Source organism: Miniopterus natalensis, chromosome 15 (assembly GCF_054644295.1).
Source record: "Miniopterus natalensis isolate mMinNat1 chromosome 15, mMinNat1.hap1, whole genome shotgun sequence".
Lineage (NCBI taxonomy): Eukaryota > Metazoa > Chordata > Mammalia > Chiroptera > Miniopteridae > Miniopterus > Miniopterus natalensis.
In genome coordinates this window covers 16,180,538-16,195,708 of record NC_142095.1, presented here as the reverse complement: position 1 = coordinate 16,195,708, position 15,171 = coordinate 16,180,538, and the positions used below count along the sequence as shown (strand labels likewise).

General features: G+C 39.6%; 1 protein-coding gene across 1 annotated transcript in view; it reads left to right on the top strand.

The window, feature by feature from the left end:
• LOC107526362 (ubiquitin-conjugating enzyme E2 E1) overlaps positions 1–15,171 on the top strand; it is a 59,892-nt gene that overhangs the window by 42,864 nt on the left and 1,857 nt on the right. Inside the window, exons 4-5 of the mRNA XM_087824920.1 lie at positions 12,570–12,702; positions 14,912–15,059. Coding sequence (XP_087681046.1) covers positions 12,570–12,702; positions 14,912–15,059 — 281 coding nt within the window. The remainder of the gene's footprint in view (positions 1–12,569; positions 12,703–14,911; positions 15,060–15,171) is intronic.

Genomic DNA, 15,171 nt, shown 5'->3' with positions numbered 1-15,171 from the left:
CGGATCCAAACTGGCTAGGGCTTTGCTTTCATTTTTAATTTCCAAAAGCTCTTTCCCACATTTTGTTGAGATATAACTGACATACAGTATTCTTTCAGTTCAAGGTCTACAACATGATGATTTGATGGATGTATGTATTGCATAATGACAATAATAGTTTAGTTTACATCCATCACTTCACAGTTACAATTTTTTTCTTGTGATAAGAACTTTTAAGATCTACTAGTTTAGCCTGGCCAGCATGGCTCGGCGCTTGACCATCAGCCTAGGATCCAGGAGATCGAGGCTTGATTTCCATTCACAAGGCACATGCCCGGGTTTCGGGCTCGATCCCCAGCAGGGGGCGTGCAGGAGGCAGCTGGTAATGACTCTCATCGTTGATGTTTCTCTTCCTCTCCCTTCCTCTCAGTGAATAAGTAAATAAAACAAAAATTTTTAAAAAAAGATCAACTAGCTTAGCAGCATTCAAATATACATTAAATTCCCAAATGCTGTCACCATGCTGTATGTTAAATTCCCAAAACATATAACTGGACGTTTGTGCCTTTTTACCATCTTCTCTCCCAGTATCTCCACCCCCGCTTTTTTTTTCTTTGCTGAATGTTTTATTTTAGTCATATTCTTGTCTTGTCAATGCAATATGTTGTCTCTCTGGGTATTAATGATGTTTATTTTGAAGTTTTCTTTGTAATTTTTATTTTCTCTAATTGGCCATCTTCTGGTTTTGATCTTTGTTTGCATGTTAGAGAGGAACCATGCTCCTGGTTATCTGTTACTTAGTAAGGGAGCTTTTAATGTCACTGTATTGAGGTCTTTCCTCCGGGCTGTTCATATTCCCCAAAGGAGACTGCCTGGAGGGTGAAGGCCAGGCGGTGTTCTGGGAGCTGAGGGAGAAAACTGGGGATCTTATTGTCTGGCATGCATAAGCTCATTTTCATTACAGCACCTCTGCCCTCATGCATATTAATGTCCCCCAGTTCAGAGAGCCTGAGCTTTTAACCTTTCCAGAAAATAAACCTCAGTCTGGCAGGATTTCTATTGCTGTGCAACAAATTACCACAACTTGAGCAGCTCAGAAGCAATATACATATTTAGTATCTACAGGAATCGGCATAGCTTAGCTGGGTCCTCCACTCAGGGTCTTTCAAGGCTGCGGTCAAGGAATCGGCTGGCCTGTGTGTTCATCTGTCACTCAGCGTTCTCTTCCAGGTTCACATAGTTGTGACAGAGTTCACTTCAGAGTTCCGTTCCTTGCAGCTGTAGGACTGAAGCCAACAGCTCCTTGAGGCCAGTCTACGTCATAGCAGTTTACATCATCGAGGCTGGCTCCTTCAGAGCTAGCAGAAGAGCCTTTTCTCCAGTCGGCTAAGATGTACATAACCTTTTGTAGAAACCATCTAGCGAGTGGTAGCCCCTCCGTGTTGCCTTATTCTGCTGGCGAGAAGCAAGTTACAGCTTCTGCCCATCCTCATGTGGAGGAGATCAGACAGGGTGACAGGAGGAGGAGATGGTGCAGCTCATCTGAAAGTTCTGCCTATCACGGAGGGTCTGACTGCTGCTTATGGACTTAACCAACCCTTTAGAACCTTCCCCTGCCTCACTCTCAGCTTCTCCAAGTGCCACAAATTCCAGAGTTGTTTAGGGCATTGTGATCTTGGCTTTCTTCACAGCCAGGTTAGGATTCAGCTTCCTTGGTCATGTCAAGACCTTTACCCCTTGTCCATTTGCCTCCTAGCTTTCAAACTTCTACTGATGCTGCTCCTATCTTTGTACATTTATGCATTTCTAAAAAAACCTTCCCTGTCGTGTTGGTGTTTGGAGAAAGAGTAAAAAAGCTGGTGCATGTATTCAGTATACTGTCCTTATGCACGTGTTCTGAGGTCGCCTCCACCCCCCGGTTCAGCACTTCAGTTATGGGCGTGTTTTTTTTCTTTTAAGAAAGGAAAAAGAGATTAAAAATTTTCCACTTTATTTCTTATATCTTTCTTATTCTTTATCTTTATTTCCAAGCCATGTATGTGGACTCTTAGCCACATTTTGTACCTCTAAGTCAAACTCCTCACCTTAGGCTTGGGGCAGCTGCCTCCTCTTGATCAGAACTTTTCTTGCCTCTAGGCCCTTTCTATAGAACATGTCCTGAACAGGCTTGCACCTTAGCAGTTAGTTCTCTGAGAGTGTATTTCATATAAAATGGGAAATATTAGCTGACATTTTTGTTATACAGGACCCTTTTCTGTTTGGGGATAATGGTTTGTACTCCCTTTGGTATTAAATATTGAGATATTTAGAGTCATTTTAGGAAGCAAATGATACTAACAGGTAGCTTACGCACTGCCTGGTGTTAATTTGCAAGCCAGAGTGGTGGCTGGCCAATGGCCGCTGGTGGTAGTCCTCTGTGTTGGCTTACCAGTCCCAGTACAAGACTTGTTAGACTTCGGAAGTTTTGAAGTGTCACACGTGAATGCTCCAATTTGGGCCTCTCTAGCAGCTGCTTCATTGTGTAGCTTTGTTAAAGCTGTTGCCTACTGCTCAGCTAGAGGGGTGTGTTAGACCGCAGGACAGAGATTTGCCGATGAGATTTAGCAGTGAGAAAGCAGCCAGACCCTCCCTCCAAGCCCAGCCGTGCATTTGACATACAGGCTGTAGCCTCACTCATTCAGTCTCCCTGCCCTTTGCAAATATAAACAGCCTTCCCCTTTCTCTCCTGGCCAGCTGGGGCCAAGAAAGAAGCCAGCGACTCTCTCCAAGTGCAGTAAATAGCTGTCCTCACCTCCTGACCCTGTGATTTCCTGGTGGTTCTGAGTTGTAGATCCCGCAATGGAGAGGGAGGGAACAAAGAGGTTGTAGAGGCCTGGGCTTCACAGAGCATTGAGCAGTGGGTGATATTGTATCCTCAGGCGGGGGTTGACCTCCATTTCAGTGCAGGTCATTCCAATGATTGCTGGACCTCCCAGTGCCACTGTGAACTAGAATGGAGTGGGGTGGATCTGAATTCCTGGCCTATGTCTGGGACCAAACTGAGTTCTGAGGTGGGGAGGTAGGTGTCATGTTTTCTACCTACTTCTTTTTAGCCTTTTTTTTCCTCCTTAAAAAAAGAACTATTTATTTCTTGTTCTTTTTGCAATTTAGGAACAAAACATTTAGACTATTCAATTAAACTGATGCTTGTTTCCCCAAACCATCTTTGGTTTTCATGAAGCAGGGGATTTTCATTTTGGTAGTTGTCACATTATTATCAAAATACTGTCTCCTCTACACGAAGTACTCTGTGTGGTATGAATTTGTTTTCAGTTAATTCATTTCTACAAATAAGGTGCATCAATTTTTGTTTTAAGAAATTTTCATACCTCTGAGCAGATCACAAGATTTTCTTTTCCTGTTTATTCCAGCTTCCATCCAAATGTGAAAGAGACATGAAACAAGGTAGGAAAGGCAGACTAGTTAATTTGATTAAACAAAATTGGTGGTGAGTTCAGAGGCAGGGAATTTTATTGGAAGCTTCGTGGATGTGGTGGGAAGAACAGTACCATAGGGAAGCCTGGATTGCACTGGCAGAATGGGATGTGACTTCCTAGCTTCAGCACTGTGTGCAAACACATCATCACTTAACCTCCTGCTTCTGTTTCCCCAAGTGGGGATAATGTTATCTTTCCTGATACAAAGGATTTGAATAAAGATAAAGTCAAAGTTTATGAAAGAACTTTGAAAATGATGTTCCTCTGCAAATGTTAGGGTATTTTTCTGCTTTTGATTTATGTTGGTTCTTGGAATGATATTTTAAATGTACATGTATATATTAGGTTAGAACAAACTGATACCTAATAAACTTTGGAGAATTGAATTCAAACTTTATTTTGCTTATGCTTAGGTAAATTTTCATCTACTTTACCTCAATATAATTTACATACAATCCACCCACTTCAAGTCCTTCATGTTTTGATGATTTAGATAAATTGATAATTTAGATAGTTTAAATTGAAAAAAATCATCTTTGCTAATAGTTGATATAATTGGTAAGTGTATTTGCTAAGCAGGCTACTAGATCCCCTCATCTTGTTTTGAAAAGAATTCTCATCTTGCTGTTGCAATAAACTTGAGCCCCTTTGATTTACACCGTGGGAGGGTTTGCAGTCTCTCCCTGGATTCAGCCTGTCTCTCGGCGCCATGTCTGGGAGCTTGGTAGAAAGATAAGGTTAGGAACGAGCACCTGGACTAAAGACAGGAGGGCTATAGTCTTTAAATTAAATGTCAGTGGAAGCTTTTACCATAGGGCCAGATCTGTGCTTTAAATTGACCACAGGAGACCTTAACCCCTTGTAATCACTGATGGTTTTCATAGGGCTGTAAGTTGGAGATGGGAGCAGTCATATTCATTTCCTGTGAATGACTTTCAGGTCTTCATCTGAATGTGCAGTAAATCAGGAATGAATTTGTGCACACACACACACCCTTAACAACTGTGTTCTAAGCCATAGTCTACAAACTGTGCTTAAATAGCCCAGACTGAGTGCTTTCCATCCCCCAAGCTCTTGGGGACTGGCTTTCTAGTCAGAAACCCTACTTACCCCAGCGTAACCATAGTTACTTTCTCTGTTAGTTGACTTTCTCTATTACTAGGTGGATTAGATTCCGTTAAACACGATCATTCTTTTTTTAAATCCTAGTCATTTAGATCTGTTTAAAGGAGAAAATAAATCCCCTGCATCTCATTCTGCTTTTTGAAAATGAGGGTGTCTTGCATACTGGTATGGATTTCTTGAAACCAGGTTCAGGAAGCAAACCTCATCTCATCTAAGAGCTGCATAGTGTATTATAGTATGATTGTTACCCAATTTATAAGTTGAAAATTTGTTTATTGGCTATGTGGGTTTCTTTCGAGAAATGCCTACATACTTTATCCATTGTTATTAGTATGTTTAAAGTTTTTTCATAGTCAAAATATTAATTGTTAATCATGAAGAGGCATATCTCATTGTGCTTTGTTTTATTGCTCTTAACAGATGTTGCTTTTTTTCCCCTCCAAATTGAGGGCAAGACCCTCCCCTCCCCCCGCCAGCAAAAAGATTACAACTCACTTTATTGCGATGCTCAATTTATTGCAGTGGTCTGGGACCAAACCTGCAATATCTCTAGAGTATGCCGGTACTACAGATACCTCTGCCCATCCCTTAATCCTTAAGTGATGTCTTTCTCTGAAGGATTTTCCGTTTTTATTAGTCACATATGTTCTTTTCCTTGTATATGTGCTTTTAAAAAACTTCAGTGGTGGTTCAGCTTTGGTTTCCACAGAAAGAGACTCTTGAGATGAGATGAGAATTCAAATACAAGGGACCCTTGAACAACATGGGTTTGAACTGTGTGGGTCCAATTATACATGGATTACTTTCAATACATATGTACAGTACTAAAGATGTATTTCCTCTTCCTTATGATGTTCTTAACATTTCCTGTAGCTTTATTGTAATACAGTATATAATGCATGTAATGTATAAAATTTGTTGACTGTTTATATTATTGGTAAGGCTTCCGGTCAATAGTAGGCTATTAGTATATTTTTGTGGAGTCAGAAGTTATATGCAAATTTTCAACTGTGCAGAGGAGTGGTGTTGGTGTCCCTAACCCTGGTGTTGTTTAAGGATGAACTGTAGTTTCTTTAATGGTGTTAAGGAACAGAGTAGAGGTGGGAAGTAATACTGTCACTAAAGGATGCCTTATTTGCCAGCTCCCACATGAAAGTTGCCTGGAGGAGACTGAGGAATTGGGTAAAACACCTGCCTCAGAGTTGTCCTATCCAACAATTAGCTGTTGTTTGAGGGCTGCTCTTGGGGAATGTTCCAGTTATTTACTGCTGCCTTACACAACACCCTAAACTATGTGGTGTAAAACAGCCACCACCACTTATGTATATTGGGATGACTAGGGCTGGGCGCTCATGCAGAGGCTGAGGCTGGGGTCACCTGTAGGCTTCCCCTCTCACGTCTGGGCTGGGCAGACTAATGACTGAAACGTCTGGGGCTGCTCAGGCACCCCACACTCTCTGTTGTCTTTCCCCATGGTTTCTCCACTGTATATGCGTCAGGTGTTCATTACAGTTTCCAAGGCACGTGGAGGAAGGGAGGGAGACAGCTGCACATGAGCCAGGGAAAAAACCATCTCAACTTTTTAAAAAGAACCTAATTGGGAAGTCACACTGCATCATTTAGGTATCATTATGACCAGCCTATATTCAGAAGGAAGGGAATTAGACTCTGCCTCTTGGAGGAATGTCAGAGAACCTATGGATTGTGTTGTAAGATCATCACAGGGAGTTAATTTTACCTCCACTTCCTGCCAGTTGCCACGGGCAAAGCAGCTTTCAGGCAGAGAGATGCAGATGGGCAGCTGGGAGTTGACAGGAGCATGCTGGACCTCGAGGGCGAGGGGTGTGGGTGAGGCGGTGACAGACTCTGCTTCCAGGCTGTAAAGATAAGGCTTCCCCACTCCCCCAAATATAAAACTATTCATTTATATTTTCTTCTAGCTCCTGTTTAAAGCTTTCAGTTTTAGTTTTGTTTTTAATATCTGATGGGAATAAGAGTCACTTATTTTAATGGTTTGCCAGTTGTGTTAATAGCATTTAAAAATAATATGCCCAGCTGTTCTCAAAGTTTCAGGATCCCATTACAGTCTTAAAAATTATTATAGACCCCAGAGAGTTTTTGTTTAGATGATTAATAATTATGGATTTTTACTGTATTCAAAATTAAGGCTAAAACATTTAAGACTATAATTAATTTAAAAATTACAAAAACATGTTAACCTATTTTTAATGAAAAATAACAATTTCCCAAATATGAAAAACTTAGAAGAGTGGCGTGACTTCATACATTTGCAAACCCCTTTAACGCCTGACTGAGGGCGGCTGGATTCTCACATTCGCGTCTGCAGTGTCTGATACCGCATCACACCGCACGCAGTCTCAGGAAAATTTCACAGTGCAAATGTGAGGGAATGAGAGTTAAAAGGCAAATAGTGTTGTCGGACTAAGAAACCAGTTTTGACGTGCGGACTCGCTGAAAGGGCGCTGGAAGCAGCGCTGACCAAGCCTTTCCCTGCCGTGAACCCAGCTTTATCGGAAGGCCTCCAGTCAGGCAGCTGGGCTAAAATGAGACACATATGCTTGAGGGGTTTGCTCACAACCTTTGAAGGAGGGCGCAGGTTGAGGGCCAAGGACCAGCAAGATTTCTCGAATTAAGAGACTGGCCGGGGAGTTCCAGGCTGGTTCGGTTGGGCAGTGCAGGGAGGTGTTCTGGCATCTCATAAATAGGTAAACCATGCCATCCAAATTGGAACATTTAAGAGCAAAAGCGGGTGATGATAAAATGTAAAATTACTACTAAATAAAAGTTTACCAAACTGGGATATAAATTCACACCACATAACAAGTGACCAAAAAAAAAAATCACTGCAGCAAGATATTAGGCAACTCTTTTTCTGCTCTGTGCAAGATGTTGAACCTGTTTCTTGCGCATTTACACTCACTTCACTTCCCACATTCCCCACTGACATGCCCGCCTACCTGCAGTCAGAGGTTGGCAGCAGTTGCAGTGTGGAAACTGCAGGTGACTGGTGAATGGGAAGCCTTTAACTAGGATCATTTCATAGTCAAATAAGTGTTCTACAATCTTTTCTTAGAATTATTGAGTAAAACCTGGTAAGTTCCTCTTTGAGAATTTTGGTATCCTTTAAATAGCTTGTGTGTGTGTGTGTGTGTGTGTGTGTGAGAGAGAGAGAGAGAGAGAGAGAGAGACACTGTTACTTTTGAGGGTACAAGTGTTAACTGCACCTTAATCCCTCAAAAAGTCTGAAGGTACTGTTTTCCCCCAACTGCCTCTCACACACAGTACAGTTATCCTAGTAGAAGATTTGGTTGTGCTTGTAGGCCCTGTGAACTGATTCCTGTAAGAACCAGAGACTAATAATTGATTTCTATTTACTTATTTAGATAGCAGTTTTATATATGCTGATATAAGCATTGCAACTAAAAAAATCAGGACTCAAACGCTTGACTCTAAGGCAGATATCCTGGCTCTCGATTATTTAGTGGGAGTAGAGGAGTAATCACCATAGCCTAAGAACTTCATTCTACTGTGACCCTGTTTCTTTAACTTCTCTGGGGAAGAAGCAAATTATAATTGTTCTAAGTCAGACTTGTTTAGAAAAGAGCTATTGTCTGATCCACTTTTATCCTAAATAACTACCTGTTTAACTTGCATAGGAAAATAGCTTTTGAGACACAAGGGATGATGTTTTTTTATTTAATTCTCTGTAATGGTTCCTGTGTTGTTCAACTCCTCCCCCCATTGTCTTTTGGGCCCTTGTCGAAGGACTAGTTTGTCATTGTACTTGCTTGCTACCTACCCCCACTTCTGTATTCGTCCAGAAGTTAAACCATGATTCATGCTTAGCTTAGTTTATTAAATGCTCACACTCAGCCATCCCTAGTTGAGAATGAGGTCCCTTGATGTCCATGGATGTTTAGGTCTTCCCTTGCCATCCCTACTGGAGTCTTTTTCAAATTATATTGAAAATAGTTTTCTTTTTCAAATTGTGTCCCTACGCTATGTGCATCTAATATTTTTCAATATTAGACTATAAATTTCCAGTAGTGCTGGATTATTGCATTTTTTCCTAAAACAGCAGCACCTAAGGTTAAACTAAAAATTGAATGGAGCTGGGCAAGAGTGAGCTCTTTGTGGTGTTTTGTTATTATCTAACTTGAAAATGCTGTCATGTAAATCTAAACAGTGAGCGGTACATATTTTGAACAGCTCATTAAATACTGTTAATTACTGTTAGGTGGGAAATTACTGCTGTATAGAAACTTAAAATCTGGTATCAGAGAGATTGTGCACCCACATGGCTATAGCATTCTGAGTAATCTTTCTGGTTTGGGACAAATTCCACAAAAGCTCTACAGCTTCCATAGGCCTCACATCAGCCTTGTGCTTCATGAAAAGTTATAGGAACATTTCTTTGAAGGTGGATCTACTTTCTGCTGGAGGAAGACAGTGGGCACCACTTCTTCAATGTTGGGAAAATGATTTTGGAGGGGCTTTTTGTGGGAAGACCATTCTTGGTGGGCATGATCATGTGGTTTTTAGACCTTGTTTTGAGTTTGTTTTCCTCCCATTTGGGCCTACTCTGTTCCAGCATAACTGCTTAGATACATAATTCATAAGTGGGCACCAGCTTTTCTTGGGAGTCCTTTAGGTTGGCCCTTGTCCAAAAGGTCTTTCCAAGGGGCAGTAACCTGAATGGTACATCCCTAGAAGTACCACCTTGTATGAGGAGGATTCTCTTAGTTATCAGGCCTGTGGCAGTGATTGTTCCAGTTTTTAATAGCAGTCGCCAACCACTAGCCTGGTTGTTAGTCACCTTAATGAGGTTTTCTGATTTTTCAAGTCCCTTCTGCCACTCACTTCTGGGTTACAAATGGCTACCATTTTATGAAGGGATGCTGAGGACAAGAATTTATTTCTTTTTCCCCCATAAAATTCCTCTCAGTGCGTGTGTTAAGTAGATCTCCTGGAGAAGGCAGCTTGCGTTCTCTAGACAGTGTTGGGAGAGCCTCTGGGGGGGAGATGGATTCCCTCTGGTAGACTGCTACATGCCTGTTATATTATCTTTGTCTTTGAATTTCTTAGCATAGTTGAATAGATTAAGGCTGGATTTTGAGAAGTGTGTTTGTCATAGGGAATATAGATCTGATTGTGGATCTCTTCCTACGAGCATTACCAGGGTTGATGCTTTTCTTACTGCAAAGAATTGTAAACAGTGGAGGAGAGAGCTGGATAATACAAATGGTTAATTTAAATCTAGAAGATTAGAAAGAGTTGGTATTCACTGCCACTTAATGCCATCTCTAGCTGACTTCTCAAGCTTTAATGTGCATAGGAATCACTTGGGAATCTTGCAAATTCTGATGCAGAGGTCTGGGGTGGAGTCTGAGGGTGCATTTCTAACAAACTCCCAGAGGATGCTGATGTTGCTTTGTCCAGGGACCACAGTTTGAGGCCTATAGGAATTTAGGTTATATGCTTGTCTAACTTTTAATAATAACCATGGGTATTGAATTTATTTTTTCTTTTTTTTTTCTTCTGTACAAGGCACAGAGCAATAAAACAAAGATAAGAGGATAGGCACTGGACCAAGTCTAGGGTTAGACTGACTTTACTCTTGAGTTTTTTCTGGGTCTCTTTCTTAGTATCACCAAGCTGACTTCGAGAAAAAGTGTATGGTACTGATCACTAGTTTGACGTGGCAGCTTGGAATGCTACCAATACTGGGTTTTAGATGGCCTAGCTTCTCCTCTTGGCCTTGGTTCCTCAAAAAAAAAGGGGTTGGGGTTAGAGTAGCCTTTTGCCTTTAAGTCTTAGACATCATGAACTAAATAAAAGAGGACAGTTCATCTTTTTATCTGCAAAATCTGTTTTAGTGTTGTCTTCATCTCCTTAGCTCACTTTTCAGTTAACCCTGTCCTGATAAATAGGTGTCATAGCTATATCAGCCAGTGTCTATAGATCTTCTGGCCAGGTACATATGCCGTATGTAAATATGTAGTTAGGAAGGCAAACTTCAGATGACCAAGGACCAGTTATGACCTCAGGATATGAAGCAGTAATCAGGGTGGTATCCTTTCACTAGAAAGGTTGTTTACTGCATGTTTCTAGAGGGCTACTTAAGAGCTCTCCTGTGTCCCACCTTGGGAAGATTATGGCCAGATGTCATGTAAAGTAGTAGGAAGCCACCTTTTCTTTTCTAAACTTAAAGATGGTCTCTGCATATAAGTATGACTTCATATTACAATGTTAAACAGTCTCTCTTTTCATATCTATCCAGACTAAAACAAGTTTTTGATAGTTCTAGGGAATACCTATCACAAGGAGATACCAAAGAACCATACGATTTGAGATAGTGGGAATAATTAGTGATCACAACCATTTAATGAGAGACTTCTGTGGGTCTGTTGCTTTTCACCCACACACGTCACCCTTATTTTAATTGTCAGAACATTCCTGTGAGGTAGGTGGTGCCTCCTGACTATTTTGGGCCCTACTCTTCCCAATAGCCCCTTTTCTGCCATGTTTTTGAGTCCCCAAGTTCTAATTCTTTATGGTTTTCTTATATATGCTTGTTCCCCTAGTGTATGTTTCTGTTGCTTCTTCCACTCCAAATATCAGACTGAAGGGGAAAAAAAATCAGTGGCTTTAAGAAAGTAAAGTATAGGGCCATGGGTAGATAGGTGTTTTTTGTCTTTTATGTCTCCCCTTTTCTCTTCATCTCCGCTCTCTTTTAAATGAAGGAATTGGGCCTTATCTCTAACCAGTTAGCAGGGGGCATATTGAAGACAAGGCATTTTTGTTTCATTATGGTAAACCCCTGACATTTAACGCTCTGCCTAATACATGGACATTCCATAAATGTTTGAGTGAATGAATCCAATTCATACCATACATTTATTTAAAGAGCAATTTTGCCTGCTCTGTAGAAATTATTCTGTGTATTGATTGATATATGTCTCTCCAAGTAAAGACCTTTTACTTTGGCTGATATACATCATCATCTTTGAAGCAGCTGTTACTAGTTAGGTTTGAGAAATCTGAGATGAAAGTGTGTAAGTTAACCACTGTAAACCATTACCTGTTATCACCATGCTATGAGAAGATCTTTTACTAACCAAAACCATTTCCCAAACTTTTTGTCTTTTTCTCTCTTCTCAATATCAGAGTATTACACTTTAACTTGTTTGGTTGGATATATTAAGCTCTTCATTGGTTTTGGAGTTGGAAGGCAAATATTTTTATATTTTTATTAATGTACTTCTAAATACAGAGCACTCTGTAAGCCAACACACTGCTTTGAAAGGGTAGTATGGCCAAATTATGAGGTAACTAAATGTAAATAACACTGATTTAACAGGTAAGGGGTAGATTAGCGTCCCAACTATAATATTTAGAGGACCTGATTATGGGATTTAATATATATTGAAATGAAAATGGAATAATTTGTAGCTGGGATACCTACCTGTCATTGTGTTCTCCTTCCTCCCAACATGGTTTGTAAAGTAAAAAGTGCTGCAAATGAGGGTGAGATTATAGAGATATAAGAGCAAGGAAGAACCCCAGTCAGCAGGTTAGAAATGATGTTCTGTGAGCAAAAAAAACTCCTGTAATCTGTCACTAGTTTAATGTAGTTCTGTGTGCTGTTTCTCTGTTTTTGACGTATGGTTTACATTTTCTTATGACATGTTGAGTAGTTTGACAGTTGAGGAATTTCTTGCTTTATGCACAGCAAAGTAGGCTAAGAATGGGTTTAACATTAATTTATCACTCAATTTACTTGACCTAAGGCTGGTGGGTTCAGTACAGTCCTGCATCAGATTGTATCCAAAAGATACTTGTCTTGTGGAGAGGATCCACAGAGTAAACAAAAAGGGAGAGGAGAGGGGATCTTTTTCCTTTTTTGAAACACTGTAAAAATTGGGATGGTGCCACCTTCTACTTCTCTTTTGATGTATTATTTCACAGTGCTGGCCCCAAAGGCGATAACATCTATGAATGGAGATCAACCATTCTAGGGCCACCAGGATCCGTGTATGAGGGTGGAGTGTTCTTCCTCGATATCACTTTCACACCAGAATACCCCTTCAAGCCTCCAAAGGTAAGGGATTCCTCTGGTTTGTATTTAACTGTACATATTCCCATAAGAGATTATTGAGGCTTTTAAAATTGTTTTTAATCACACAAAAAACAGATTTGTATTATATCTTAATGTAGCAATTTTCAACCCTTTCCATCTCATGGCATACAATGAATTACTAAAATTCTGCAGCACACCCCCCCAAAATTTTTTTTTTGCTCATCTGACAAAAATAGGTATAATTTTGATTCATTCACACCAGACTACTATTGTTGTGTTGGCTGTTGCCATTAATTTAATAGTCTAAGGAAAAAGAGGTCAGTGCCCCTAACTAAGTATTGCCATGTTTTGAAAATTCTTGTGGCACACCCGTTGAAAATTGCTGCCTTAATGAATCTCTAAGTACATTTGAACACATACAAAACACTCCTTTGGGTTGACGTTTCCTCATTTGGAAGAGACCTGCTACAGTTGTCCCCCCTTATCCCTGGAAAGTAACCACACTATCAAGTCTACATATACAGCTGACCCTTGAACAACGTGGTTAGGCGTGCTGACCCCCGTGCAGTTGAAAATTCACGTATAACTTTTGACTTTCCCCATACTTAACTACTCATAGCATATTGCTGACCAGAACCTTTACCAATGAACAGTCAGTTAACATATTTTGTATGTTATATGTATTATATATTGTATTCTTACAATAAAAATAAGCTAGAGAAAAGAAAATCATAAGGGAGAATACATTTATAGTATTTATTGAAAAAAACACACACATATAAGTGGACCCACACAGTTGAAACCCATATTCAAGGGTCAACTGTACTGTTTTTTCCTATACATACATACCTATGATAAAGTTAAATTTATAACTTAGACATAGGAAGAGATTAAGAACTAATAATAAAATAGAACAATATAATACACTGTAATAAAAGTTAGATGAATGTGACATTAAGTAAAAGAAGAGTTACTTGAACAGGCACTACACTACTTTGACAGTTGATCTGACCACCCACACGGCTATGGGTGGGTGGCGTATACAGTATCAATATGCCGGACAAAGGGATGATTCACATCCCAAGCAGGGTGGTGTGAGATTTCATTACCTTACTAAGAATGGAGCATAAATTAACACATGAATTGTTTATTTCGGAATTCTCCATTTAATATTTTTGGACCGCAGTTGGCCATTGGTAACTGAAATCATGGAACACAGAACTGATATGGGGGACCTACTGTATTTATAGTAACATAGCAATTAATCCCCTAAAATGTCAGTGCACTGAGACAATTAGGAATCAAAGTCTCCTACCAAAGCCTCAGATTCTGCTCGCTAGGCTTTAGATTTCACATCCGGGATAGGTGGGATTGCCCAAATCATCTACCTCCTTTGACACTCAACAATATGATTCTCATTCACAGTCAGAGGAAAACCTCTTCTTGGGGTTGGAGTAGACTGTTAGATATATGTACAGTTGCAGAAGCAAGAAATGATTAAAAGTCGGTCAGTAAAAATAAGTGGTAAAGTTATAGGTTATTTTTACTTTGGAACAATTCCAGGGTATTTCACAAATAAAAATTAGACCAAACAAAATAACCCAGGCTCATGTCTGTCTCCTGCTGTGGTCCTTGCCAATTTCTGGCTCCTCACCTGTGGAGACTCCATTATAGTGAATTCTGTGACTACGCTGTACAGGATTATCTGCAGGATCTGATGTAAAGGTCAGAAAAGGCAAAAACAAATATCTTCAAATTTTATTACAGCTTTTTGAGTGTGTGATCATTGTTTAATTGCATCTTGTTTAATTGTCTTTATGTTGTACCTCAGTTTGAACTTACAATTCTAAAGCTTACTTTGAGGCCTTGTAGTACTTATCAGCTAACACAAGAGGTCAGCAAACAATTAGCTATTTTGAAGCTTGGAAATGTTAAGAAAATATTAAAACTGTTAAAAGATGAATTTAAGAAATATTTAAGTTACCTTGCTTTTTTGTTGAAGAATACTTTTAAATGAAATTGACAGTCCTTGAGATTGTACAATGAACATGTTTAATCTCAAATTTATCAAATGGTGTCTTAACCTATCTCTTAGCAGCTTTAAACTGTTGTTCACCTTTTTAAAAACTGTTTGTTTTTTAAAATTTTTAATTAGGGCCACTCAGTTGAAGAGGTAATTTAGTAAAAAGCTTCATTATTTGATGTTTTCTGTTTAATACTATCTTTTTAGGTTACATTTCGGACAAGAATCTATCACTGTAATATAAACAGTCAAGGAGTTATCTGCTTGGACATATTGAAAGACAACTGGAGTCCGGCACTAACCATTTCTAAAGTCCTCCTTTCTATCTGCTCACTTCTTACAGACTGTAATCCTGGTAAGGTTAATCATTTTTTACCTTGTTTTGTTCTTCCTTGCCTGAAAAATACTTGTTTTCCACATAAACTAAGAAAAATAAAATCTGTACTTTATCTTTAGAAAATCTATCA